The sequence below is a fragment of the Grammomys surdaster genome, unplaced genomic scaffold, assembly GCF_004785775.1.
Source record: "Grammomys surdaster isolate TR1022 unplaced genomic scaffold, NIH_TR_1.0 66, whole genome shotgun sequence".
Classification (NCBI taxonomy): Eukaryota; Metazoa; Chordata; class Mammalia; order Rodentia; family Muridae; genus Grammomys; species Grammomys surdaster.
The window spans coordinates 1757312-1785117 of record NW_021604568.1 but is presented as its reverse complement, the minus strand read 5'-3'; the positions used below and the strand labels follow the sequence as shown (position 1 = coordinate 1785117).

Sequence of the window (27806 nt, the reverse complement as noted above, 5' to 3'; positions counted from 1 at the left end):
TCTCCAGCCCTAAGTCTTTTGTTTACATTTGTGTGACGGCTCACACTGAAACACTGTTCCTGGGAGCTATGAACAAACGTCTGCTCACTCCAGAGAGGGAACTGTCAACAGACCACAGTATGGACACCACCACAGTCTGAATTGGTGAAACAATTTTATTGAGATTCTAACAGGAATACAAGTGAAGAGTTATTTACAGGAACAGAAATGACTCAAAGACAACTGCATCACCAGGGACACCTCACAAAATAAAACTTGATGCATACTGCCCGGTCTGCTGCAGCTCAGGCGGCTGGAGAGCCTTTTCAGATGCCTCCGCTGGCCTGAGCCTCTTCAGTCAGCTCAGCTGGTCTTTATTCCAGGCTGTCTGGTTTCTCTGAGAGTGTCTTGGCAATATTTTACTGCCTATATATACTTGGAGAGGGAGAGGTCTAGTGCATCTGATCAATTTCAGGGACTTCTTAAAGATATTTTAGGTTGTTTCCTGTCTTAACTGTCTTGTCTGGAGGATGGAGTATTTCATCTCCCTGTAAACATTCTTTCTTAAAATAATACCCTGTTTGACATCCCCATTTATCCTATATCTTAATTTTCTCCAAAACGAAAGCTTTCTTAACCTCTGAGGAAACTGCTACACATCACATGTGCATGTGGAGGACTTGGTTCTCACCTTCCACCATGTGGATCCCAGGGATTGTACTCAGGTTGTCAGCCTCAGTGCCAGCTCTCTCCCCACTGAGCCGTCTCCTTAGTCTGTGTGCAAGGATAGCTGGTACATAGGTGTTATGGGATACAGGTGGATATCAGAGGACAGCTTTGTGGAGTCAGTGCTCGCTGCACTTTACATGGGTTCTCAGGATTGGACTCAGATCTCTAGGCTTATGCAGAAAGGGCCTTTACCTGGTGAGCTTCCACTGGCCCCATCAATCAGTCGATATCCCTCCCCCCCCCTCCCTCCTCCCCCTCCATATTCCTGTTCCCTCATAGTTTTGTTGTTTTTTTTTTAAAGGGGAAGCCCTGAACACATTGATAGGACTTATATATGAGCTTCATCTTCTAGTGACTTAGGTAGATAGTCTGGGAAATTGTTAAAATAATCTTCATTTTACCAACCTTCTAGAAAAAGACCTTAGGTCTGCATAGTAGAATGGACCCGAGATTGTCAGTGCTGGTGCCTTATCCCTTTGACCTCCTTGTGCAGCACAGAGGCCCTCTACTGCTCTACCAGAGCTGTAGACTCCTTTCTTACCCAGCGTCGACCCTTGGCCTCCTTGTGCAGCACGGAGGCCCTCTACTGCTCTACCAGAACTGTAGACTCCTTTCTTACCCAGTGTCGAAAACTAAACTTCAAGGCTCGGCTCTGGTGAAGGAAGACTAGAGAGACCCTCCAGGAGCTCCGTTTGCTTCTCTGCCCCTCTTCCCAGTTCCAGCCTCCCTTAGAACTGCCAGTTCCAAAGCCTGTCAGGGACTGGGCGGTGACAGTCACTCGGCTCTCCCCAGGTCTGCCTTGGGTCTTTCCTCTTAGATGTGTTGAGTCACTTCCTTCTTACTGTCTGCCTTCCAGTTTCTAGAATTTTGTTTCAAGTCTTTCTTATCTGGTTCTCTTCAACATTTAGCTTTTTTGCTTAAAACAAAACAAACCAAACAAACTTTACTATATTTTGGTGCAGTTTCCAGAGGAGAAAAGGAAAAATCTGATTGATATTTTCAGTCTGCTGGTTTGACACAGACATTATCAATGCTTTTTATGCTGTCATAGTTGCTGCTTTTCATACAAGTGAAAAAAGATAAAAATGTCCATGAAAGAGAAATTATTTCAACTGGCTTAACTACATAATAAAACTAATATTCAGGAAGAATAATACTGTTTGGGAATGTTCTTCTTTTATTTTCATTCTAGTTTTTACAAGACAGGGCTTCTCCGTGTAGTCCTGGCCATCCTGGAACTCACTCTGTAGACCAGGCTGGCCTCGAACTCACAGAGATCTGCCTGTCTCTGCCTCCTGAGTCCTGGGTTTAAAGGGAGGGTTGTGTGCCCCCACGCCTGGCTGAAAACGTTCTTAATGTAACTGACATCATAACTCGGTGGGAGAGTGCTTGTCTAGCATGCCCAGAGTCCTGGCTTTGATTCCAGCATAAAATGTAAGTTGGATGGTACACACCTGTAGCACCGATACTTGAGAGAGAAACACTAGGGAATCAGAAGTTCTAGGTCAACATTAGCTACACAGTGTTCAAGTTAGCTTGAGCTACATGAGATCATTTCTTATTAAAAAAGATGTTCTTGATGTAGTAAGTGAGAAATAGATTACAAACCATACAAGTAGTCATCTTTGTATATATTCAGAAAAGAAGCACTGCAGCTGATAATTGGGCTTATCTCTAAGTGGTAAAACAGTAGATCCAGTAGACAGTGTGTGACAGGGCATAGTGTGGTAGCTCATATTAGTAATGCTATCATTTAGGAGGCTACACTGCAACCGTTCCAAGACACACGAATAAAGGTGGAAGGGAAGGGAATGTGTCTGGGGTTGGGAAAATAGCTTAGCAGCACAGTGCTTGTCTGGCATGTACAGAATGCTCCTTATAATTCTAACACTGCAAAAACTAAGTGGCTTGCTGGGTGCCACCACTCAGTACACACCTTTAATCCCAGCACTTGGGAGGCAGAGGCAGATGGATCTCTCTGAGTTTGAGGCCAGTGTTGTCTAGAGTTCCAGGACAGCCAGGGCTACTTAGAAAGGTTGTCTCAAGAAACTCAAAAATAAAATAAATGCCTAAAAGACAAAAATATGTTAAGAGTGAGCAAGTTTTTTTCTGAGGCCTCATGGTGTATGATTGTGCTGGATTGGGTCTAAGGATTGCCTGTTCTGCAGGCTTGCCAGGTTCACACTTATGTACAGGGATGGCCTAAAAATTGTACAAATCCATGCTTCCTTTCATTTTCAGCCACCTAATGATCCTTATGGTATCCAGAGAGAGGATCTCATCCTGAGTCTCCGTGCTGTGCTGGCTTCTACTCCGCGTTTTGCTGAGGTGGGTCTGTCTGAATTAATGTAATAGCCTCTGCCCAGAGCACGCTCTAAAGAAAGAGCAGTATGGGAGTCTGGACACGGCTCAGCAGTTAAGAGCACTGGCTGCTCTAACAAAGAACCTAAGTTTGACCCTCAGTGCCCTCATGGTGGCTCACAGTCACCTGTCACTCTAGTTCCGGATAATACAATGCACCTTTCTGGCCTGCATGTGGTATACAGACATGCATGTGGTACACAGACATGCATGCAAGCAAACGTAAAAGAAAACATATAAAACAAAATAATAAAAACAAGTTTTTTAAAAAGTAAATGCATAAGGAGAAAAAATGCTCTATTATATATCTTAGGGTTGATATCCTGTATGTGTCTTGTATGTCAAATACTTTCAGACGTTCAACCTCAAAAACTTCATCGTCCACTAAAATCTAATCTCTTCTGTAGACAGCGTATTTAACATTCATCAGCTTTGCTAATGTGCCTGTTCCTCAAGTACCACAGTGTGGCAGGGAAGTTGGCTTACAGTTGTAACTCGTGACCTGAACCTTACTCCTTGGTGTAGCACCTGTTTCAGGACTGATGAAATGTGTGGACATCGGCTAAAATACTCTCTCGGGATTATGCTTTTTCCTTCTTTGCCACAGTTCTTACTGCCTCTGCTAATTGAGAAAGTGGATTCTGAGATTTTAAGTGCCAAGCTGGATTCTCTGCAAACTCTGGTGAGTGTGTCTCCTTGCAGGATCTAGCTATCTTTACACAGGTTAGTGATACTGAAGTACAATTGTGGACAGCCGGAGGTCAGTCATGTGCCTCATGGGCCAGGTCTTAGGCTTACATCATTCATCTGAGCTGGTATTGCTTTCATATTGTCTTATTCTGTGTCACTAAGAACTGGTCCGTGTTCTTTTTCCTTTTTGGATTTTTGAGAAACGGTCTCTTACCTCAGTCTGGCCTTGAATTCCTGATCTTTTTACTTCCATGTCCCAATTAATAAGATTAATTGTGTGTTGCTAATGCAGACTTTGTCTTAGTGGAGGATGAGTGCTGGTAATTGAACCTAGAGCTTCATGTATCCTAGGTAAGCAAGCACTCTTTCACTGGGCTTTGTCATCAGCCTTGTACTCTCAATAAGAGTTAGGGTGAGCTCTTTTCTGTGTCCTTAGTAGAACTGTTAGGACACCTTGAAGGTTTTTCTGCTGAGAATCCACCATGTTTAGGTGCCCATGAATCCTAGAGCATTTTGAGTGTGAGCTAGCTCATGGCTGTGGTTCTCTTGGCAGAATGCTTGCTGTGCTGTGTATGGACAGAAGGAGCTAAAGGACTTCCTCCCCAGCCTTTGGGCTTCCATCCGCAGAGAGGTGAGTGTTGGCTAGTTGAGTTCATTGGTGTTAACTGACAGGTATCAGGCATGAGGAGAAGTAGTGGACCTTCCCTCTCCTTTTACTGTCTCCTAGAGTTAAGATGCTGTGTTTTTGTTTTTTGTTTTTCGTTGTTTTTTTTTTTTTTTTTTCAGTGAACAAGCAAGGGGATAGATAGACTTCCAGTTGAATGTCAAAAGTGGGGCAGTTCTCTTATAAGGGCTTCCTGCTTGGTGGCAATACATGACCACCTTTGTACAATGCCTGCTTCTTGTCATGGCAAGGAGCATAAGACTGGCACTATCTGAATGTAAAGGTAGAGAAAGAGACTTAAAATATGGGTCACAGTAACTGTGTTCTGGGTTGGTAACTGTTTCTTGCAGTATGTCATTCCTAGTGGGGTAAAAGGCTTGTTGAACATATAACCAACAAAGAAGATAGTAGTTTGGGTTTTTAATTTTCATAGCTGTGCCCCAAACATTTTCTTTTTATTTTCTTTTTTTTTTTGGTTTTTCGAGACAGGGTTTCTCTGTATAGCCCTGGCTATCCTGGAACTCACTCTGTAGACCAGGCTGGCCTCAAACTCAGAAATCCACCTGCCTCTGCCTCCCAAGTGCTGGGATTAAAGGCATGCGCCACCACTGCCCAGCTCCAGACATTTTCAAACACATATTCTTCTGCGCCTCAAGAAAAAAGGCAATGGATGGGTGGGCACTTACTGGTACAAGCTTACCTCAGTAGCCATGGGATCCCTCCCTGACAGGTTTTCCAGACGGCAAGTGAGCGAGTAGAGGCAGAGGGCCTGGCAGCTCTCCATTCCCTGACTGCGTGTCTGTCTTGCTCTGTGCTGAGAGCTGATGCTGAGGACCTCCTTGACTCCTTCCTCAGCAACATTCTACAAGGTAATGGGACCATGGAGCCGGCAAAGGGAGTGAGCACCTTAGAACTAGCATTCCTTTGGGCCAGTGGCCCTTTATGGGTGGCTCCCACATGCCCAGTAATTTGGAGACTGCAGCCCTACTTGTATTGAGGGCAGTTAGATGGTAACTGCTAGCAAACAATTCCAGGTGTCAGTCTTCAACCTCTATGGATAAAGGGGAAACAGGCAATATTTGGCCTACTCCCCAGGTCTGTGATTGCTGCCTCTCTAGACTGCAGGCACCATCTATGTGAACCAGACATGAAACTTGTATGGCCTAGTGCTAAGCTGTTGCAGGCAGCTGCAGGTGCATCTGCCCGGGCCTGTGAGCACATCACCAGCAACGTGCTTCCCTTGCTGCTGGAACAGTTCCACAAGCACAGCCAGGTAAGGGAGACAGATGGGACTTGGGTGTCTGTGGTCCCTTTCTTAGAGAGATTGAGGCTCTAGTTTGGTCTCAGATAGAGCTGGGGTTTTCTCCTGTTAGCTATAGCTTGTTCTCTTGTTTACTTTCACATAGTCTCTGTCTTAAGTAAAAGGTTAATTGTTAGAATAGCAGAGCTGAAATCCTTTAAAGTATTCTCTGACTCCAGTATTCTTTGAAATATCACAGAGCAACCAGCGGCGGACAATCCTTGAAATGATCCTGGGATTCTTAAAGCTACAGCAGAAATGGAGCTATGAAGATAGAGGTGAGGTCACTTTGAGTTGAGGTGTCCTGGCCAGTTATTGAGCCTTGGAGTCCAAAAGTACAGCAGGACGAAATGCTACAGAATAGTCCTGTAGAGTGGACATGTTCTGTAGACTGCCATTTTCCAATGCTTGTCCTGGAATCTCAGTAGTTTGAGCTCTTAAAATCTGCCCAAAGTTGTCTGCAGCATTGCAGTCCGGGATGGGTGTGAGCACGTCTGACCTGGTCTTTATCTCTCCTAGATGGAAGGCCTCTGAGTAGCTTCAAAGACCAGCTGTGCTCATTGGTTTTCATGGCTCTAACAGACCCCAGCACCCAGCTTCAGCTTGTTGGCATCCGGACGCTCACAATCTTGGGTGCCCAGCCAGGTACATGTCAAAGGAGAAAAGATAAGGAGGGGATTGATCCCTCCTTGCATTCTCTGTCTTGAGTGAAGAGCAGTGATTCCCTGTCATCACTGCAGCACTAGGCAGTGTAATTTCTCATAGGATTTTTGGTTGGGGGGAGACGGGGAGCTACAAGGAAGCACAGATAAAGTTGTGTTCTTTCTAACTGCAGATCTCCTGTCTGCTGAGGACTTGGAGTTGGCAGTAGGTCAACTGTACCGACTGAGCTTCCTGGAGGAAGATTCTCATAGCTGGTGAGAATCTAAAACAGTTGAGTTATCCTGGGTAGTTGTTCCCCACCTCTGTATCAGCAGGCAGCAAGGACCAGAGTTCTGTGCTGTGGTTATGGCTGCTGAGTGGTTGAAAAGATGGATGCCTTTAATCCTAGCACTCAGAGGACAGAGGAAGGCAGATCTCTGTGAGTTTGATCTCAACCTAGTCTACATAGTGAGTTCTAGGACAACTAGTGCTACACATAGAAACAGTATCTCAAAAAGAAAAAAAAAATTCAAAAACAAAAAAAGAAGTCCTGTCCAACTAAGTGTTGTAGTACTTGAGTCTTGCTCTTCAGCAAGGTAGCCATGAGAGCCCATTCTCCTGGATCTTCCTGCTCTCAGGCCTTGGGAAGAGAATGATGGGCAAGGCTCAGCTAATTCTCTTCTTTGTCCCCAGTAGGGTGGCAGCACTGGAGGCATCAGGAACCCTGGCCACTCTGTATCCTGGAGCCTTCAGCAGCCACTTGCTGCCCAAGCTTGCTGAGGAGCTGTGTAAAGGTATATGTGTTAATCTGTGGCCCAACCCTTGGGAGCAGGGCTTTCTGAGGAGGGCCTTCACACCATCACACAGGGAAAACATATCACCAATTGCTTTCAGGAGAGTCAGATGTGGCTAGAGCGGATGGTCCCACCAAGTGTTCCCGGCATTTCCGCTGTCTGCAAGCTTTGTCGGCTGTTTCAACACATCCCAGCATTGTCAAGGAGACACTGCCTCTGCTACTGCAGCATCTCTGTCAGGCAAACAAAGGTAACTACCTGTAATACTCATCAAGGGGCAGGGCTAAGTGAAACCCTGGATTAGGGCCTGTAAGTTATAATTGTAGTGACATGGTAAGCTTTTTAAAAACTGATATCTAGTGATTGTATATATAGTAATATTAATATATACAATAAGCGAATGTACATTTATGGTTGTACAGTATGACATTTCATACAAGTGCACCATAAGAAAGGAACACTTGTCATCCTTAGTTACCCTATTGAACGCTGTATCTCTTGGGAGGATCCTCAGGGCTTCTGGCTTGCCCTTGTAGCTGATTCAGAGGCCATGAACACCCACAAAAGTTACTCTTCTAATCCCGTGTGGCATCCAGTATCTATCCTCTCCCTGTTCTCCCTTTCACTTCCTTTCCAGGCTCTGATAACCAATATTTGAAACATGAAATATTTTTCTTTCCTGTGGACATAGTAAACTTCAAAAAAAAAAAATTAAAGAAAGAAGTCTGATACTTGGATCTCAATCCAACCCAGTCAGTCTCATTATCTTCAAAAAAATGAATGAGCTGTTCTTCCTCTCAAATTATACACGTATACATTCTCTGACCCAGCAGGTCTATTTTAGAGATCCTGTTATATCCGTATGTATAATAGTTGCACCATGAGCTGAGCATGTAGCTTAGTTGGTAGAGCACTATCTAGAATGCATGAAACACTGGGCCACATCCCAGCACTGCATCAGATAGATGAGGTCTTACCTGCCTGTACACCAGCACTCCAATGTGGGGAGGCAGGAAGATCAGAAATGCGTGGTCATCTTGGCTACATAAAACCCTCCCAGAGAACCCTGGTTCAATTCCCAGAACCCAATGGCAACTCACAAATGTCTGTCACTACAGTCACGGGCCCCTGATGCCCCTCTTCTGGCTTCTGTTGGCACTAAGCATGCACATGGTACACAGACATCCACATGGTGGCAAAACACCCATAGACATTTTTTTTATTATGTAAAAAAAAAAAAAAAAGAAGAAGAAGAAAGAAAATACCTGGAAGTGCTTTAGAGAAAACCCTAAAGAGAATCCTGACTTTGTCCTCCACAGGGAATAATATAGTGACAGAGTCCAATGAAGTTGTTGCTGTCTGTCAGAGTCTCCAGCAGGTGGCAGAAAAATGCCAGCAGGACCCTGAGAGCTACTGGTATTTCCACAAGACAGCTGTACCCTGCCTGTTTGCATTGGCTGTGCAGGCTTCAATGCCAGGTGATTCTCTCTGCTTCCATCCTCTTGCAGGTTGGCTTTCTACTAGTGTTGGACAGCACTACACCTCCTGGGTATTGCTGGCACTGTGTGTTGTACTGCCAAGCACAAATTCTACTGTAATGACCAGTGACAGTAACCAGAATTTAGTGGTAATAGCATCAGTCAAAGGGATGCACATTGTAATTGCTATATAATTAATTTATTAGGATTGAGCTTTGGAGTCTAGTAAGTCTAGATGGGTTTCGTCTTCAGCTTGCTAACTTTACAAGATACCTTATCTGAATGTTCCTTCCTCACTACAACATGCAGAATTAAGCAGCGTGTGTGTGTGTGTGTGTGTGTGTGTGTGTGTGTGTGTGCGTGCGCGTGCGTGCGTGTGCGCACGAGTGTATGTATGGGGGGGATGACATATGTTGTGTGATCACAGGTTATTGATGAAGATTAATGATAATGTGACAGTGATGTTCATTGCATGATAGCTACTTATAAATAAGGCTCCATAAAATAAGCCTGTGTCTTAAAAAGTTTTGGAAGGCCAACATTTCTACTTACAATGCCAAGACTGTCCATATTAGCCAGCCTTGTTTTCTTTCCACTGCTGACTACACTAAGTACAGTACAGTGTTCCTGGTCAGGTCAGTGTAGCTGTTGCCTTCCTTTGAGGTTTTAAGCCCATAGCATTTATGCTGGGCACATTAAACTTACTGGTTTTCACCAGTGTGTTGCTCCTATAATCCTGGTGGATCAGTTCAGGTATAGCCCACGCTACACAAGATACTATTTAAAAAAAAAAATGCATGGTAGTGCATATGTCTTTAATCCCAGCAGCACTCGATAGGCGAAATTAGGCAGATCTCTTATGAGTTTGAAGCCAGCTTGGTCTATGCAGCAAGTTCCGTACTAGTTACTAGTCTCCAAAGGAAGCAAAAAAATAGCCTGAAATATTAGTGGCTGGAGAGTAGCTCAGTAGTTAAAAGTGCCGGCTGCTTTTCCAGGGAGCCTGTACTCAGTTCCCAACATGTGGATGGCTCATCACCATCTGTCACTGTAGCTCCAGGGGATCTCATACCCTCTTCTGGACTATGAGGACACTTGCAATACGATGCATAAGCCCTCCCCTACACACACATACACACATACACACATTTAAAAATGCTCTGGAGTTCGCCTGTTAAGAGGACAAGAGCTACTTTGAATTCTTTTTTCCTTACTAGTCTATTTAGCCCAGACTTGACTTCAAGCCCATAATCTTCCTGCTTCAGCCTTGTAAAGCTGATACTTCAAGCAACCTTGACCCAAATTTCAGGTACTTTTTCTTGAGAAAGGGTTTTTCTATGTAGTCCTGGCTGTCCTGGAACTTGTTCTGTAGTCTATGCTGGCCTTGAACTCGAAGATCTGCCTGCCTCTGCCTTCTAACTGCTGAGACTAAAGGTGTGTTCCACCACTGCCTGGTCAAAGTGGCCTTCTGGTTCTGTGGGTATACATGTGGGTCTTCTTCTTTGTAGAGAAGGAATCTTCAGTTCTGAGAAAAGTACTGTTGGAGGATGAGGTCTTGGCTGCATTGGCATCTGTCATTGGCACTGCCACTACCCATCTGAGCCCTGAGTGAGTAGAACCATGAGTGGCCTGAAGCCCCAGGAGGGGCAGAACATTCTTGGGCACAAGCCACTTTCCCAGTTGTCCATTGAACCTGTATGGAAGTGTCAAGGCACTTGTTTTATAAGTTTGAGGGTGACACAAAGAAAGGATCTTTTAAAATCACCACAGGCTATTAGGTGAGCCTTGGGGTAATGGATTTTGTTAGTGCTTTATGTTGTTCGGGGTTTTTAAGGTTTATTTATTTTTCTTTCATGTGTATTGGTGTTTTACCTGCATGTAAATGTGTGTACCATATGCATGCAGTGCCTCAAGCAGACAAAGATGTCAGATCCTCTAGAACTTAGCCTCCCTTTGTGTTCTGGGCACCAAACTCAGGTCCTCTGCAAAAACAAGTGCTCTTAACCACTGAGCCATCTTTTCAGTGAACTATTTTAAAAGTTCACTGAGCTCACCAGTGAACTGTTTTAAAAGTATACATTGAACTCCTAACAAGATTGTAGGCCAAGAGTCTTGATAGGCTTTGATCAGTCTGGTTCATTTCTATACCATCAGGGTCTAGAATAGAAATTATTTTTGTACCAAATTAACTATGTATGTATGTATGTATGTATGTATGTATGTATGTATGTATGTAACAGTCATGGCACCTGCACACAAATGTGCACATACCCAACTCCTTAATGATGCCTGGTACTCTTCTGTCTCCAGACTAGCTGCCCAAAGCGTCACCTGCATCGTGCCACTCTTCTTAGATGGCAACACCTCCTTTCTACCTGAAAACAGCTTCCCAGGCCAGTTCCAGCCATTCCAGGTAATAGTCTAGTATCTCTGATGGGTGAGCCTAGAGTTTACATCCTTTAGACTTCATTTTTAGGACTATTCTGTAGTAGTCACATGGACATACATGCCTTCTACTGGTGGGCAGGCTCAAAGGAGTTCCTCTTCCCTCATAGGATGGCTCTTCTGGGCAGAGGCGGCTGGTTGCACTACTTACAGCTTTCGTCTGCTCCCTGCCACGAAATGTAAGTGAGCACAGTTGAGACTCTTGAACAAAGATGACCTCTGGGCTTAGCTCACAGGCTAAGCTGTCTTTTGCTCCCCCACTTAAAGAAGTTCTTTTCCATAGTGAACTCTGATGTTGCTTCCTATTGAGTCTTTCTTAGAGTTCAAGTGTCTTCTGGGTCCATTACATGGCCAGGTTTTCTGTAGGTGGAAATCCCTCAGCTGAACCGACTCATGCAGGAGCTTTTGGAGCAGAGCTGTGGCCACAGCTGTCCCTTCTCCTCCACTGCCGCCACCAAGTGCTTCGCAGGGCTCCTCAACAAGCAGCCTCCAGGTACTGGGCTGGGTGGGGTCACGAGCCTCCTCTGGCCAACTAGTGATGAAATCTACAAATTTAGTCCTTGTTCTCCTTAAAGGAGCTCATAATTACTAATCTTCACCTACTATCCTCCGTCTTTTCAGAGACTACAGTTTAGCAGAACATTTCAGGGTCCAAGAAGAGAGTAGAAAGAGGAGGTTCAACTCATGTCTGCTATCTCGTTCCATCGTGGTGCTATCGAGAAGTTGGAGGGGGGGTGCTGGAGAGATGGCTTAGGGGTTAGGTGTATGTACTATGCTCATAAAGTAGTTCCCAGTAGCCACATCTGAAAGCTCAAAACTGCAAGTTCTCTGGACTTCAGGAGCACCTGCATTCAAATGTACATAGCCACATAGACACTTGCATACATATACTTAAAGATAATAGAAATATTTTTAAAAGATGCTTATCTTTTGTATATGAGAACTTACCTGTTATATACATATATGCACCACATGGGTACCTGGTGTCCTTGGGAGCCAGAGGAGGGCATTGGATCCCCTGGAACAGGAGCTGCATATGGTTGTGAACTGCCATATGGGTTCTAGAGCCAAACCACAGTCTTCTGCAAGAGCACTTAGTGCTGTCAAGAGCTAAGCCATTGCTCCAGCCTCCACGGAGTAAGTCTTTACTGGAGCAGACAGCTCTCTCAGGTGCCAGCACCCTATATTGAGTACTGCACCTCTGCCAGGCTGTCCTGCTGGCATTCTGTCATTTTGGTTGTCCTTTTCTAATGGCTTCTTAGGTGCTCTGCACTGGATTAATTTGCATCCTTTGTCCTTAAATAAAAACCTGCATTGCCATTGCACCATCATGTCCTCCTTCCTTTTAGGGCAGCAGTTGGATGAGTTCCTCCAGCTTGCTGTGGACACAGTGGAGGCGGGCCTGGCCTCGGAATCCTCCCGTAATCAGGCATTTACACTGCTACTCTGGGTAAGGAGGTAACATAGTAGTTACTATTGCTGGGTTAAAATACCATGACTAAGATAGGTTATAAAAGAAAGCATCTAATTGGGTTTAAACTGGACTCAGGGTCAGAGTCCATGATGGCAGAGCAAAGGCATGACAGCAGGAACAGCTGAGGGCTCACTTCTTGATCCAAAATCAGGAGGCAGAGAGAAAGACTGGGAATGACTTAAAATCTTTTAAAACATCAAACCCTACCCCCAGTGACATTCTTCCTTCCAGCAAGGCCAGACCTCCTAAATACTCAAATACCAGACTTACAGGGATAGACATCTCATTCAAGCCTCCAAAGCCCCTGAGCCACACGTAGCAGGAGTGCCTCTGGGTTCTGGAGTTTGAATGTCAGGCTCTTTTTCGTGATTACAGGTAACCAAGGCTCTAGTCCTCAGATACCATCCTCTCAGTGCCTGCCTGACCACCCGGGTAAGTTTCTAACGCAGAACTCGAATCTAAAACAGAACTCACCTTGGATCCTGTTTACCTCATAAAGAGTTAAGTTTTGCTGGGCATGGTGGCTCATGCTTTTCAGTCCTAGTACTCGGGCAGAGATAGGCAGATCTCTGAGTTTGAGGCCAGCCTGGTCTACCTCAAGAGTTCCAGGATTGCCAGAGCTACATAGAGAAGCCCTATCTTATATGAATAAATGTGTATATGCATGTATGTGTGTGTGTGTGTGTATATATACACTACATACATACATACATACATACATACATGCATACACACACACATACATACATACATACATACATACATACATACATACATGTCTTGAGTGTGTGGCTATTGTATACAGAACATGCCATATGCATCCCTGCTGCCCAAGAAGGGCAGATGACATTGCCAGATCCCCTGGAATTAGAGTTACGGATGGTTGTAAGCCACCATATGGGTTCTGGGAACCTAACCCAGGTTCTCTGGATGAACAGCAAGTGCTATCAACCACTGATCCACCTCTCCAGCCCCTGGTCTCTTATTCTTACAAGGCTTTCATTCTCTTTGGTGTTTGAGATTTTCTTTCTATCACACTTAAAAGGCTGGTTTGTTTGTTTGTTTTTTCACTAGCTCATGGGCCTTCTCAGTGATCCAGAGCTAGGCTGTGCAGCAGCTGATGGCTTCTCTCTACTCATGTCTGACTGCACTGATGTGTTGACTCGTGCCGGCCATGCTGATGTTCGGATCATGTTCCGCCAGCGGTTCTTCACTGACAATGTGCCTGCTTTGGTCCAGGGTTTCCATGCCGCTCCCCAAGGTGTCTGAAAGCTGATCCCCAAATACGTGGACCTCTGCTCTTGGCCATAAGCCCCACAGTAATTTAGGACCCAGACCTACAGAGATATACTTCCATCCCACTTTTCCCTGATGAGTACATCTGAGCTATTATGAGCTCAAGAGGCTTCTTAAACTCTGTGTGTGTGTGTGTGTGTGTGTGTGTGTGTGTGTGTGTGTGTGTGTATACATGTTTGTGTGGGAGCCAGAAGTCAACATCCAATACCTTTTTAGTTAACTTTTTAGATTGATTTTATATGAGTACACTATAGCTGTCTTCAAACAAACCAGAAGGCATCAGATCCCATTACAGATGGTTATAAGCCACTATGTGGTTGCTGGGAATTGAACTCAGGACCTCTGGAAAAGCAGTCAATGCTTTTAACCACTGAGCCATCTCTCCAGCCCTATTACATTTTTTATTAATTGCATGCCACAGTATGTCTGTGAAGGCCTCTCCTTCCACCATGTAGCTTCCAATGATTGAAGCTTAATAGCAGGTGTCTTTACCCATTGACCTGCTGATCCATCTCGATGGCCTGACTGCATGTTCTTACATTGTTCTCCACAGTGTGTGTGTGTGTGTGTGTGTATGAAGATGTGCATCTGAAGGTCAAAGGACAGCTAACAAAGTTAGTTGTACCAAATGGGTTCCAGGGATTGAGCTTAGATCATAGAGGCCAGGGCCCTTACCTAAGGAGCTATCTCGCCAGCCCTTCAACTTCATTTCTGAGACAGGATTTCCCAGTGAACCTCAAGCTTGCTGCTTTGTCAGGATCAGCTAGCCAGCTCTGTATCCACTTGGGTGCACTGCAGCACTTACCTATTTATGTGGTTCAGTGAGACTAAAACTTGGGTCCTCGTGTTGCACAGAAAGTACATTCCCACTTGACCTATCTTCCCTAGTCTCAACCCTTCTTTTTAGGCAAGTCTCACACTGTAGCTCAGACTGACTTTGAATCCCCTCGCCTCAGCCTCCTCCTTATAAGCTGATATACCTACTCATGTGAGTTAGAGATTGAATTCTCAAACTGAATGTCTAACCCGTTTTTCTCCTACACATCATTTTTCTTTTTATCCCCAGATGTGAAGCCAAACTATCTAAAGGGTCTGTCTCATGTACTCAACAGGCTGCCCAAGCCTGTGCTTTTACCAGAGCTGCCCACAGTAAGTCCTGCAGGTACCCTCAGCAAGGAAGGGGGCTGTTCCCATGGCTACATCTGGTAGAGTGAGATCCAAGACCATAATGTACATCCTGTTTTCCATTGCTTCTTAGCTCCTTTCCTTGCTGCTGGAGGCACTGTCCTGCCCTGACTCTGTGGTCCAGCTTTCTACTCTGAGCTGTCTCCAACCCCTACTACTGGAAGCACCCCAAATCATGAGTCTTCATGTTGATACTCTGGTTACGAAATTCCTGAACCTCAGCTCCAGTCATTCAATGGTGCGTTGGGCCCAGCACACCCTTCAGTGCCTTTCTCTTTTTGTCTCCCCTGACCTTATTTGTGTTCCAGGCTGTCCGGATTGCTGCTCTGCAGTGTATGCACGCTCTCACTCGCCTGCCCACTTCTGTGGTAAGTCTTTGAAGAGTCAGAGTGCTTGTTTGAGACAGGGTAATCCCTGTTCTCCAATCTGGCCTGACTCATGGACACTGGCATACTGGGTTTAATACTTTTTTGTTTTCATGTGAGATTAGCCACTGAGTGTGGTAAGACAGGAACTACATACATGGTACACATAGAAGAAAACCGGGGCTGGAGAAATGGCTCCCTGCTTAGGAGCACTGAAGACCCAGGTTTGATGTCTAGGACCCACATGGCAGTATACAATCAACTTTAATGTCCAAACTAGGGGATCTCCAATGCCCTTATCTGGCCTCATGACACCAGGCATGTGTATAAAATAATTCTTTAAAATAGGGCACATTTCACTTCCATCAGAATGTGAGCTGCACGGTGTGGGGAGCATCATTTCCTGTTGCTCAGCAAGAGTAAGATGATGTCTCTGACTTTACAGCTACTGCCATACAAATCTCAGGTGATCCGAGCCTTAGCCAAGCCTCTGGATGACAAGAAGAGACTTGTGCGCAAGGAAGCAGTGTCAGCGAGGGGAGAATGGTAAGCTGTTGGCTGAAGGGAATGGTAGGACCAAGGAGAACCTCAGAATAGTGTTGTAACATTCTTCGTGTCTACAGGTTCCTACTGGGGAGCCCTGGGAGCTGAGCTCTTGGTCCTGGCCTAAACCCTCGTGACAACCTAACCTGCAAGTGCTAACTATTGAGCCATCCCACAAGACAAGACCACTGGCTTGCCTTTCCATGGATGCAGTACAAATGCTGGGCCTCTCCTGCATGGCTGTTCCAAACTCTTCAAGAGCCACGATTTCTAACGGATTGTTGAAGAGACTAAGACTTGTATTTGAGGAAAAGACCTGGGATCTTGGGGCTGTCAGAAATAGGAAGCTGTGCTGCTGAAGGTTCAATGCAGTTGGGTGTGACCTCCAGAACTAGGGATGGTATTACATGAGTGCACCTGCCAGAGAATAAAGACTTTTTTGTAATGGGCAGACTCACATGTATTCCCTGTATCTATATATATAGATGCTGTAATAACACACACCGAGAGCTCCCAGCCCTTCAAAATAAAGGCACAGGAGACACACTTTGAATGCCCACTCAGGCCTTCTTGAGCCTGACCTTCACCAAGTCAGAGAAGCTACGTATCTTTACAAATCAAATGCTTTTATTTTCGCTCCTTCTGTAGCATGTGAGAAATGGCAGTGACCTTGGCAATAGGCTTAGTGTCTTTGACCCATTGAGAAGCCAGAATTTCAACATACCTGATGAATCTTTTCCTAAAGAGAAAGAGATGATGTCTAGCCCCAGTGCTGTGACGTAGAGCTCATCTGGAGCTAAAACTTATTTGCCTGAGTAAAGGGACTGCAGTCCTTGAGTTTCTCCGCACTGCATCTTGTTTTGAGGGTGGCAGAGACTGGTCTCCAGTGTCCCTGTGTAGTACTCTAAGGCAAGCCTCACGGCTCTTTATGGTCATGACTCCAGGAAAAGCTGCCCTTGGAAGCTCTTGAGATACAATGTTCAATGTTGTGGCTTACACGGCCATCACAGAGGCTGAGTGAGCAGTCACCCAGGGAGGAGGGTCCCAGCTCATCCCGTTCCCATGGGGTAGGTGACTAGAAGGTAACAGCACCCGGGTCAGCCAATGCCTGTGAGGAATGATCGGGAAAAAAATCTCTTTAGTTCTGAGTTCTTGGCTGTCCTTCCCAAGCATACATCAAACAGAAGGACAGAGTTCTCATCTCTTATCTGATTCTGTCTGAAAACTGTACCCTCTGGGGCTCTGAAGGCATCTCAAGCACTTTTTTAATATAATAAAAAATTTTCCAGCACAAAAAGCCTGGGAAGTGGTGAGACAAAGCTTAAGAACAGTTCACATATGCTCTAAGCATGCTCTTCTCAATTTAAGTCACTTATTTTTGTTTCAAGATAGGGTGTCACTCCCAAGCAGTGGTGGCGCATGCCTTTAATCCCAGCACTTGGGAGGCAGAGGCAGGTAGATTTCTGAATTCGCGGCCAGCCTGGTCTACAGAGTGAGTTCCAGGACATCTGGAGCTACTTAGAGAAACCCTGTCTGGAAAAACGAAAATCAAACCAAAAAACAGAGAGATAGGGTGTCACTGTGTAACCCAGGGTAGCCTTGAACTACTGATTTACTCCCCTGGTCTGAATGCTAGAATTCCAGTCATGGGCCACCATGACCAGCCCCAATCTTTTAAGAGACTGTAAGCACAGTAGAGGTGGGAATGCAGTGAGGATGAGGCAAAGAGGAAGGGAAGGACATACACGGACTCATCTGATTGCCACCCTCAGTAAACATCAGGGTGGGCACAGGGTGAGGGGAGGCAAGGTCATCCAACTCCTGATCCAAGGGACGGGATTACAGAGCCATGTACACAGATGTCCACAGTCATGCCTGGCCTGGAATCTACAACTTAACAAATGGTTTCCTCTTGGACTGGACAGAGCTAGTCCCTCACATTGCTGTAGGACCTCTGTCACATGTAGGTTGTTTCTCAAATTGTTGGCTTGAACTCCAGATACAGTGCCTACCTACAAGCTCTTCTCTAGCCGTCTTGAACCAAACCTTTTAAACCACAGTTTTAGGGGCTAGAGAGATGGCTCAGCAGTTAAGTACTTGTTACTCCTACAGAGGACCCAGTTGTGATTCCTAGTACCCATAAGGTTGTAACCATCTCCAGTTCTGAGGGATCCATCCAGTGTCCTCCCCTGACCTCAGGTACAGACATGCACATGATATGCATACATGTATACAGAAAAAATACTATTATTTTCTTTAAAAAGTTTTAGCCTCAGACCCTAATGGTTCAAATAAAATGGCGGTTATTCCGAGTGTATGACAAAAAGCTGGTCACATGGCTATTCCTAAGGATGAATCCTAATTACAGACTCCTCAGGGACACTAGCTAGCCTCTGCTGTTGTGGACAGACCAGCTTCCCTGCTGAGGGAGTGTGGGCGTTTGGTTCCACAGCACTGTTCTTAGCTTCAGCTCAGTCCCAGTCTCTGCTCCTGGGTGTGGACCACCTCCCATCACAGTGGTGTTGCACAGCACTGCTGCCTCTTACTTTACCTTCCTGTGTCCACACCTAGGAACACCTTCCAGTTGTCCAAGCAGCCATAGTTGTAAGGATTCCTAAATACCTAGGGACAAGAAAAATCACTGTGACTCTTCTATTTAATCTCCTTCTCATCTTGGAGATGATAGAACTCCTGTAAGCAAAGTCTAGCTGTTAAGACACCTGTTGGCTGGTTGTGGTGATGCATGCCTTTGACCCCAGCACTGAGCATTCCAGGCCAGCCAGAGCTACATAATGGGACCCAGCTTTAAAACAAACAAAACGAAAACCTAGAAACCTGTCTAAGTCAGCCTGATGGCGGCCTGTTTATTAAATGGATGCACCATCAGTTAGCCACCTGCTCCCCCAGTCCCTTCCACACTCACCCTGCCCTTGGCGTGTAACCGGCGTCTCTCCTTCTTGTTGATATGCCTTTCGATGCTAGTCTCACCCCGACTGATGAGAACAGCATGCCACATGGTTAGGGCACCTAGGGCCAGGGCCACAGAACTAAGAGGCAAAAATTGATAGAAATTAGAAGCTGGAAGACAGAGGGGAGTCAAACTTGTGGTTATGACTGGCTCATAGCCTCTCTGCTTCATTTTCCTGATCTCCTCATATAGGGCCTAGGTGAGCTTTTAAAGTAGAGAGTCATTAAAGTAGGCTGGAGAAAAGTGGTATGGAAAGGAAGATGGGGAAATTAAGTCTGCCACTGAGAAAAGTGTAGACTTTCTTAAAATGCCATGCTTGGAAGATAGTAAAGGATCATACAAGCATGAGGGGTTGGACTTGGTTGTCAAAAAGTCGTATTCCAACTCTGCAACTCTTAGCTGTGCACTGTAGAACAAATCCATTTACTACTCGAAGTTTCTGATTTCCCTTCACAGTAAATGGAGCCATATACTTTCTGGATAGGAATCAATAAAATAAGAGCTTCACTTAACCTTGGCACATAACAAGCATGATTGTCTTACTGGTACTTAGTAGCTACATTCTATTGTTCTCTGCCCCAAAAATATGTAAGAAAAGCTCTCTTTGCCAGCGTCAGACCAGGACAATGGCATCTAAAAAGGTTTTTCTAAATGCCACCCTCCCTTAAAAATACCAAAACTGAGCCAGGCAGTAATGGCATAAGCCTTTATTCCCAGCACTCAGGAAGCAGGAGCAGTTGGATCTCTAGGAATTCAAGGCCGGCCTGGTGTACAGAGCTAGCTCCAGGACGGCCAAAGCTATACAGAGAAGGGGGTGGGGGATGGGGAACTATCAAATATCAAACTGAGAGTTAAATACCTGCACAGGAACCAGAGGTAGACAAGACTCTTGTGAGTTATCCTTTCTCGAAAGGAGAAGGTAGGTGGTGGAGTCTGGTGGTACGTCTACAAAAAGAAAACAGCAAAGCCTGGCTCCCTTGCTCTGCCAGTCTCCAGCAACTGTCACCAGAACCCCAAGCACCTACAGGCAGGAATTAATATAAAACCAGGCAGATAAAAATGGGGATTAAAGCCACAGAGGAAATCAGACCAGCAGGCAGATGGGGGATCAAGCCCGGTGGCACCATCACATGGACAGACAGTGGGTAGACAGCCAAGCACAGAAGGAACTAACTCGGAGTCTGTAGCTTGCCAGCAGTAATGGGACTCCAGGGGAAACCACTCCAATCTCTAGCCAGCCACATCTCCTTCACTATGTGGCTACACCCACAAGAGGTAGATCTATACCTGGCTTGGAGTAATGGGAAGGGGGGAAGCAGGACTCTGAAAAAGCAACAGGAGTGCAATATAAAAGTCAGTCCACAAAGGATTAAGGGTTTAAGGGCACAGGATAAGGGTTTCCTAAAACGAACAGGTGTGTGTGTGGGTGGGGTGATCCCAAAGCTGCCAGACCAGCCTGGTGTCTGTCCCCTGGAACCCCATTACACAGACTAACATAGACCCCTTGCTGCTCAGGCCATCATGAAGGCAGAGTCCAAGCTCAATACAAAGAAGTGATGATGGCATAGATTACTAAAGACCTCCAGCTTGCCCTCAGGCTACTTAATCTACCCATGAAAGCTTCCTTAGAAAGCTCACCAGTCTGGCAGCCAGCCTATGTTACTAAAATAGCAGACCCTCAGGTTAAGATTAACTCTTAACCCTCAGGCCTGAGCAGCAGGAGGCAGTGGAGTGGAGACTGCCCACCTGGTTGGCAATCGCCTGTAGTTTGTTCTTGTCAAGCTGTTTCATTTTCTAAGGGGATGAAAACAGTGTGGGTTACACTCTCAGGCCTCTAAGACAAGGGGCTACCAAATAATTCCTTGGGGAAAGGTTTCTGCTATGTTGAATGACTCTCTTCCTAGCCATGGGCTCACCTCGATGGCAGCATAAGCCTCCCGGAAAAGGTCCCAACTTCCGTAGCTACAGTAGACACAGCCCAGAGTCATGAAAAAGCAGAAAGAGAAGAAGTAGCGATGGTTATAGTGGCCCACACAGTTGTTTAGCCAGGCTGGTAGAGGAATGATTAAGGACAAGACCAAATGTAATTTGGGGGTGTCCAAGCCCCTATAGCTCATTCTTAGTTCAAGACATCACCCAAAGGCATCAGCATAAAGGCAAGAAAATAGAAGACAGTTTCCCAAGGTTAAGGTAAAAATTGTTTAAGCTTTTCAGGGCTTCTAGATGCCACCAGGAAATCTTAACCACCTGCAAATAAATATTCAACCTAACTCAGGTTAGCCATCTGCATAGAATGTCAAAATGGGACCCACAGTTCTATCTGGCATCTTCATCCACAGATGCCAAAACACCTTTTGATTCTCCACAAAAGACCTGCCAGAAAATTCCTTTCTCCTACAAAATCCATTCTAGAAAGCCTATAAACATTCTGCTCCTCCCAAAAAATGGTAAGACCCCCACCCCCCACAATGCCTCTTCTACTAATTTCTCATGAACCAGTATTCTCTGGACTGATGCTAGGGAGAAGTGTGGAGCATGAAGAGGACTATGAACCCTGTGCAGTGCTCTGGGGTAAAACCGGAGGTCTTGGCTGATGAGAGCAAAAGGATACGGCAGTGATGATCCATCTTCAGCACACACCTGTGAGGGAGGGACACAGGCTCTGTTACGGTGGCCAAGGATCTTGAGATGTCAGTGACAATCCTTTCCTACTAGGACCAGCATCCTGCTGAGGTGGAAAGGGCACAGACTTTGAAGACAGCCAGGCCTTCCTTCAAACCCAGTTCTTTCGTTTAATAGCTACTGACAAGGAAGGAGACATCTCATTGCCTCAATTTGTACAAGTGACAGAAATGCCTCATTCATAGACCATGCTGAAGACTAGGTGTCAGCAGATAGGAAGCACAGTGCCTAACTACATCTTAACAGAGACTCTGATACACAATTAACTAACTCCAGGGCCAGGTTTTGCCCAGGGCTATAGCAAAAGGGATTCAAATGGGGTTCAGAGCAAAGCCGAGACCCACCTATTACAGATGCTGCAGTGGTGTGTTCGGGCTGGCTTCGGGTAAATGCACTTCTTACAGATGGAAACAGTAGCAATGTCATTCCTACCCTGTGCAAATTGAGAAGAACATTTTGACTACTAGAGCAGGACAAGATTTCTGCCTCAAAAAAATCCCAAGTCATTTTCCCTCCCATATATGGGACTGGCTGCCATAGCATGCAAGTGTTCCTCCCCATGCCCGTGGGGTCCCACCTGGGGCGGGTGTCCAGGAGGAGTGGTGATGGCCTGGTAGTAATGGAAGACGATGAGGGTCAGATTCCAGTGACTGTAGAAGAAATGCCAGCAGAGCCGTGGTACTGAGTAGGTTCGGAGGATGAGGGGCAGGACACACAGATAAGCAATGGCCACGATGGACCCAGTCAGCACGATCACCAGCACCACAAACACCTGCCAACACCAGTGATGTCAAGAAGATGCTGTGAGGGCACGATACCCTGAAAGACTCAGGAACTTCCAGAGCTTGGTAAGCTGCCTCCAAAACTCAGGGTAAGTCCATCAGAAACATCCTCTCTCCCCATAAAACATCCCCTTTCCTGGCTTCTAGAGCACCATCATGTCACTTACCACTCCGAACCAGCGGATCACATTGTCCACCAGCCAGTAGATAGGCTCAAAGGCAGCATCAACAGCAGTGTCACTGCCCCCAAAGGAGTTGTAGAGCAGGGAGCGCAGGCAAACCTTGCCATAACGCCACCGCTGTACCAGGCCCCGGAGAAGAGGTGGGCATCGACGCCGGTAGCCCAAGAGCAAAAGGAGACGCAGGCAGAGGCGAGCTGGGCCCAGCAGCAAACTTCGCTGGCCCCGCATGGCTCCTAGGAGAATACACTAATATAAGGATCTAGCCTGAGCCATACCTCATCCTCTCCAACAGTGAGAAGGCCCCAAAGCATCAAGTTAGAGGACTTCTCAGTTAGACCAGTCATCAGCTATGAAAATAGAAAAGGCCACTTTTCTATAGAATTCCCAGTGTCATTACTCCAACCATATTACAGGATGCAGGGACTGAAGGTTCTGAGCCTACAAATGTCATATTTACATTATACTACATGATTATGCAGCAAATCCCAGGTAATTAACAACTGAAGGGCCACAGCAAAGAGAGAAACAGCATCAAGTTGGAGTTCTTTCTATGCGTGCTATACATACATGGAGGCCAGACACAGGTAACAAGTATCTCTTCCCCAGTCACTCGCCACATACTTCTTGCTTACATGCAAGTGTACCATGTTAAAAGTATCTTTTATTGGCCTGAAGCAGCTGTTGTCTCCCCTCCGTCTGTTAACCTAGGCCTAGTCCTGGAAGCTTCTAGCCTCCATACAATCTAATCTAGGCCTAGAATGTTTTCAGCCTGAGACTTACCACTGATTCTGATCTTGGCTGGTTCAACTCAGCTATTCTGGCTCAAAAGTCTCTCAGCTTCTCCTAAATTACTCTGCATGGCTTCATACTAACTTCGGCAGTATATTCTAATCTCTGGCTCCTTCTCACTGACCTGTGTCTAGCCTGTTCTCTGCAACCTGTCTCTGTAAGTCTGTCCCAGTAAAACTGCCTCCTTCCTCTCTCTGCACTGCTCTTTTAAGTAGCTTCTCTTGCATCTCTCTCCTCATGAGAGTTGGGCATTTCCTAACCTGTCAAATCTTTCTCTGACTCATCACTTTGTCTGCCACTCAATTACATATCACTTTCAAACGTGGATACTTCCTTCTACAAACTTCACCTTCGTTGTTTGGGATTAAAGGTGTGTACTAAGGGTGTGTCTGTATTTCAGCCAGAGAGATTAAAGGTGTGCTAAGGCTAAGCCACACCACAACTAGAAAGTTTTTTCAGTCAGTTAATAACACAATCTTGGGGTTCACAGTGTGATCAAATGTCCTGCAACAGTACCACGTGTGTGCTTAGTGCCCAGTGGAGGGTGTCTGATCCCCTGGAGCTTTTAGATGGCTGTGAGCTGCTATGTGTGTGCTGAGTCTTCCACAAGAAGAGAGTACTGACTAGGCATGGTGACTGCCTTTAATCCCAGACCTGGGAGGCAGAAGCAGGTTGATTTTCTAAATTCAGGACTAACTTGGTTGACATAGTGAGTTCCAGGACAGCCAGTGTTACAAAGAGAAACATTATCTCAAAAAACCAAAATAATGATGAATGGTACTATGAAGTGTACCAGAAGCCCTCTCTTTAGCTCCCCACTACACCCATCCAAACTACATACACACATACACTTTTTTTTTTTTAATTGAGACAAGGTTTTTCACCAAACCTGAAACTCACCTCTTCAGTCAAGTAAGCTCCAGAGATCCACCTATCTCTGTTTCTCCAGCCCTAGGATTACAGACAGACTTGTCTTTTTACATGAGTTCTGTTGGATCAAACTTAGGTCACCATGCTTGTAGGCAAATACTTTACCAGCTGAGCAATCTCCTCAGCTCTCTTAAGGTATTTAGGAGATAATATGTCTACACAGAGTGAAGCTTAACCAATATAAACAAAGCTGCCTATCTTAACATGGGTAAGGGGTATGGTAAGAGGCAAGGGGTTCCCAGGATTTCCTGCTCTCTCTATAATACACAGGATCCGGTAACTAGAACTCTCCTGGCCCTATCCGGGTGTTCCTACTCTGACTGGCTGAGGTTACAGGCCAGCCAGATGACATAATTCCTTGTTCCCTGTAAGAACAGTCAGCCACCACTAGCATGGCATAAGATACTTTGTCTCCAGTTCCACTCCCAGTCTTATCCTCCGGATATAGCAACCAAGTTAACTTTCAGGTATTCAGAGTATGAGACAGTAGTGGGAGGGGCCTGCCCTCTTGGGAGCTTTTCCAGGTCTTCTCTGTTTAAGTAGCATTTCTGTGCCTGATGTTCTTGGCCCCAGGCGTCCCAGGCACTGAGCTGGCTCTCAGCACTCTTTCTACAGCACAGGAGCTCGCTGCCTTGGCACTGAGCACAACTGTGGGCACAGACACCAGCAGACTTTCCATGGTAGTCCCATTAGCTGCCTAAAAAGAATCTGTTTTAAGGATGGGTAGGGAATACTGCTTTGCCTTCAGCAACCTCACTGACTTATTTAACAGGCAGCTCATGACCTAGCAGAAACTGGATGCAGCTACTCTGCTGTGGAGATGGGTTTCCGTTCAGTAACTGGAGTACTGTACTCTCCTTGCACCCTGGCTCAACCCCATTTTAAAAGGCTTTGCAAAAATAGTTAATGATCTCCTTCCACAATCTTGGAAACCCAAAGGTGAAATGAAAAACTGCAACAACAACAAAGCCTGCAAAAAACCTGAAATTTAATGAGGAAAAGACCAATAGCCACTGCACCAGGGTAAGACACTGGCCTTTCCCATCACCTCCTATGAAGCTGAAAGAATTAACAGGAAATGTAGAAAAGAAAGATTGAGGCTGAGTGGTGGTAGCACACACCTTTAATCTCAGCACTTCAGAGGCAGAGGCCAGCCTGGTCTACAGAGTGAGTTGTCCTGGAACTTTAAAAGACCCTGTCTGGGGCTGGAGAGATGGCTCAGCGGTTAAGAGCACTGACTGTTCTTCCAAAGGTCCTGAGTTCAAATCCCAGCAACCACATGGTGGCTCACAACCATCCGTAATGAGCTTGGATGCCCTCTTCTGGTGTGTCTGAAGACAGCTACAGTGTACTCATAAATAAAATAAAAAAATAAATAAATCTTTAAAAGACCCTGTCTAAAACATAGTGTCTAAAAAAATAATAAAAATAAATAAAAATCCTCAAAACTGGGCATGTGTGTACATCTGGAGGCAAGATGATTAGAAGATCAAAATTGTTGGGCGGTGGTGGCACACGCCTTTAATCCCAGCACTTGGGAGGCAGAAGCAGGTGGATTTCTGAGTTCGAGGACAGCCTGGTCTACAGAGTGAGTTCCAGGACAGCCAGGGCTATACAGAAAAACCCTGTCTCGAAGAAAAAAAAAAAAAAAAAAGAAGAAGATCAAAATCATCCTTGGCTACACAGCCACTCTGAGACCAGCATGAAATACATGAAACATCTTCTTTAAAAAGAAGTCAGATTGTCAATCACCTCCTACATCCTTGAGTTCTGTGTGAAAGGGCCACTTTAAGGCTCAACTGACCAATTCTCATCTATTTATACCCTATTTGGGGTTCAAATCTTTCTGTAAGTAATCTTGTAACCTTCTCTAACCCTTAAATTCTTATACATACAAATGTATGTGTTTACATACATACATATACACGCATACATAGACACACACATAATGGCCAAGGTTTAAATCAAATGCTTATAAACATCCTAGCATAATACCTGGCTCATAGAAGTATTCAATAAATACTTGTTGAATGAATGACCTGGAGAGATGCAGAGCAGGAAAGGCAGGCAGCTCCACAGAAACCAGCAAAGACACCCTCACCAATGTGACAACATCAAAGTATTTGCTGCGCTCATTCTGATTAATAAAGAAATACAACCATTATTAGAATTGTGGCACTAAAGGACAATAATTTAGAGGACATATCAAACCAGAAATCAAACATGTAAAATGGAAAGCTTATAGAAACTTATCAAATCTGAGTGAACAAAGAGTGAAACCAGGACCCTCTCCTAGTGGAATATGAGGATAAGGAGGCTAGAAAAAGATGTATTAAATGGGCCACAAGTGAAAAAGTTTTACCTCAGGAAATAGAGAAAAAGCAAAATCTTTAAATCTAAACGTGACGAGAAGGCATGGATGAAATGAATGAACAGGGAAGGAATATGCCAGCATAGTTCCTCCAAACCCCAAGTACTGCCTGCCACCTCTCAGTAAGGACCTATAGGCCAGAGCAGGCATCTGCCACCAGATTAGAGATTAGCAGGCAACAGCACTCTCCTAAATCACCATCTGTATCTCAAAGAAGCCTGACTGACAGGGAGGGAAGGGGAAGATAAGAATAAATTCCAGAGCCAACAGATGAAACTGAGATCAAAGTCACGGCAAATTTCATCTGGACAAAACTACTGCTCCCGTGCGTGACCTTTGCCACCTTAAGCTGATATCAGACACCAATAAAGCACAATTTCCTATTAATGAAGGCTTCTTCCCCGGCTAACATGCTAAAAAGGAAGAAAGCAAAAGGAATGTTATGTTAACACCGTCAAGCTGCTCATTCGGAGTTAAGGAGCTCACACTCTAGAGTATCTGCCTGCAAGAGAAGGAACTGTCGTTTTACAAAACTAGAAAAAGGCTGCGTCTCCAGGTACAGCAGGGTCCAACTATGATGGGCTCAAATCAAAAAAAAAAAAAAAATAGGCTTAAGCTTGGGCTGTCTCGAACTATCTTTGACACTCTGTACAAACCAAACCTGGATCTGAGACTTCAAACTCATGAAATGGGCGAGTTGTGGCTGAGGATGCGTTCGGACTTAGGAGGACACAGCCACGCAGGGCAGGTCGTAGAGAGACCAGGAACTTAACTTAAAGGCCTGGACACTCGGATGGGAAGCAAGAACCGCGCTTTTACTCTTACCTGACTCCTGCCAGTTTCTCAATCAGCCAGATTAGGACCAGTCTCCCTGTCCGCCAATCACTGCCTCCTTTTCCAGCTCGGGACCCAGGCTGGGCCGAGCTAAGGCTGACCCACCATGGCACTTGGCCCGCAGAGCCATCCAGCGGACTGGGACCCGCCGCCCGCCCATCACCACCCAGCTGCGCAGGCGCGAGTCCCGGAGTTCTCAAAGGCACGCCCAAAGATCTGTCCTGAGGCAGCCTGGGAAATGGAGTCAGGTCTCGCTCTTAAACCTCGCTCGGTCGAAGGCGCCAATTGGTGCACGGGTAACTGCGAAGTCACTCCTCTTGCTGACC

The 27806-nt window shown here is 45.6% G+C and overlaps 2 protein-coding genes across 9 annotated transcripts in view; one reads left to right on the top strand and one right to left on the bottom strand.

Annotated features, from left to right (window-relative positions):
• The window catches only part of Mms19 (MMS19 homolog, cytosolic iron-sulfur assembly component), a 34859-nt gene extending 18458 nt beyond the window's left edge, over positions 1-16401 (top strand). Inside the window, exons 9-31 of one of the 3 annotated variants that reach the window (XM_028776331.1) lie at positions 2950-3036; positions 3677-3751; positions 4313-4390; positions 5154-5292; positions 5542-5696; positions 5923-6001; positions 6243-6368; positions 6559-6640; positions 7059-7159; positions 7260-7409; positions 8479-8637; positions 10143-10242; positions 10945-11047; positions 11190-11258; positions 11446-11572; positions 12429-12529; positions 12929-12985; positions 13628-13814; positions 14916-14998; positions 15108-15272; positions 15343-15402; positions 15845-15945; positions 16023-16401. In XM_028776331.1, the coding sequence (XP_028632164.1) occupies positions 2950-3036; positions 3677-3751; positions 4313-4390; positions 5154-5292; positions 5542-5696; positions 5923-6001; positions 6243-6368; positions 6559-6640; positions 7059-7159; positions 7260-7409; positions 8479-8637; positions 10143-10242; positions 10945-11047; positions 11190-11258; positions 11446-11572; positions 12429-12529; positions 12929-12985; positions 13628-13814; positions 14916-14998; positions 15108-15272; positions 15343-15402; positions 15845-15945; positions 16023-16050 (2412 nt within the window). In that variant the 3' untranslated portion in view covers positions 16051-16401. Of the gene's footprint in view, positions 1-2949; positions 3037-3676; positions 3752-4312; positions 4391-5153; positions 5293-5518; positions 5697-5922; positions 6002-6242; positions 6369-6558; positions 6641-7058; positions 7160-7259; positions 7410-8478; positions 8638-10142; positions 10243-10944; positions 11048-11189; positions 11259-11445; positions 11573-12428; positions 12530-12928; positions 12986-13627; positions 13815-14915; positions 14999-15107; positions 15273-15342; positions 15403-15844; positions 15946-16022 lie in introns of those variants that run through there. The other 2 variants (XM_028776336.1, XM_028776341.1) reach the window with 2 other exon arrangements.
• Positions 16402-16547: 146 nt separating this feature from the next.
• On the bottom strand, positions 16548-27691 carry Zdhhc16 (zinc finger DHHC-type containing 16). Of its 6 annotated transcripts, XM_028776345.1 has the most exons (12): positions 27472-27691; positions 26271-26412; positions 22542-22789; positions 22170-22364; positions 21937-22025; positions 21522-21550; positions 20827-20960; positions 20657-20704; positions 19770-19855; positions 18866-18989; positions 18494-18564; positions 16548-17050 (listed from the first exon to the last, which is right to left on the bottom strand). In XM_028776345.1, exons 3-12 carry the CDS (start codon positions 22782-22784, stop codon positions 16936-16938), a joined length of 1134 nt encoding a protein of 377 aa, XP_028632178.1. In that variant the 5' UTR covers positions 22785-22789; positions 26271-26412; positions 27472-27691; the 3' UTR covers positions 16548-16935. The 6 variants fall into 6 exon arrangements, with proteins under 6 accessions (XP_028632178.1, XP_028632190.1, XP_028632187.1 ...); XM_028776357.1 differs by lacking the exon at positions 20657-20704 and having other exon boundaries at positions 21522-21638; XM_028776354.1 differs by lacking the exon at positions 20657-20704 and having other exon boundaries at positions 27472-27626.
• Positions 27692-27806: the final 115 nt, after the last annotated feature.

Coding starts and splice junctions, on each gene's coding strand:
- Zdhhc16 (XM_028776345.1), bottom strand. CDS start 22,784: ATGCGGGGCCAGCGAAGTTTGCTGCTGGGCCCAGCTCGCCTCTGCCTG. Junction 20,961..21,521: donor GAAGATGGATCATCACTGCC/GTATCCTTTTGC, acceptor TTCCTCTACCAG/CCTGGCTAAACAACTGTGTG. Junction 19,856..20,656: donor TACAGGCGATTGCCAACCAG/GTGGGCAGTCTC, acceptor TTCTTTTTGTAG/ACGTACCACCAGACTCCACC.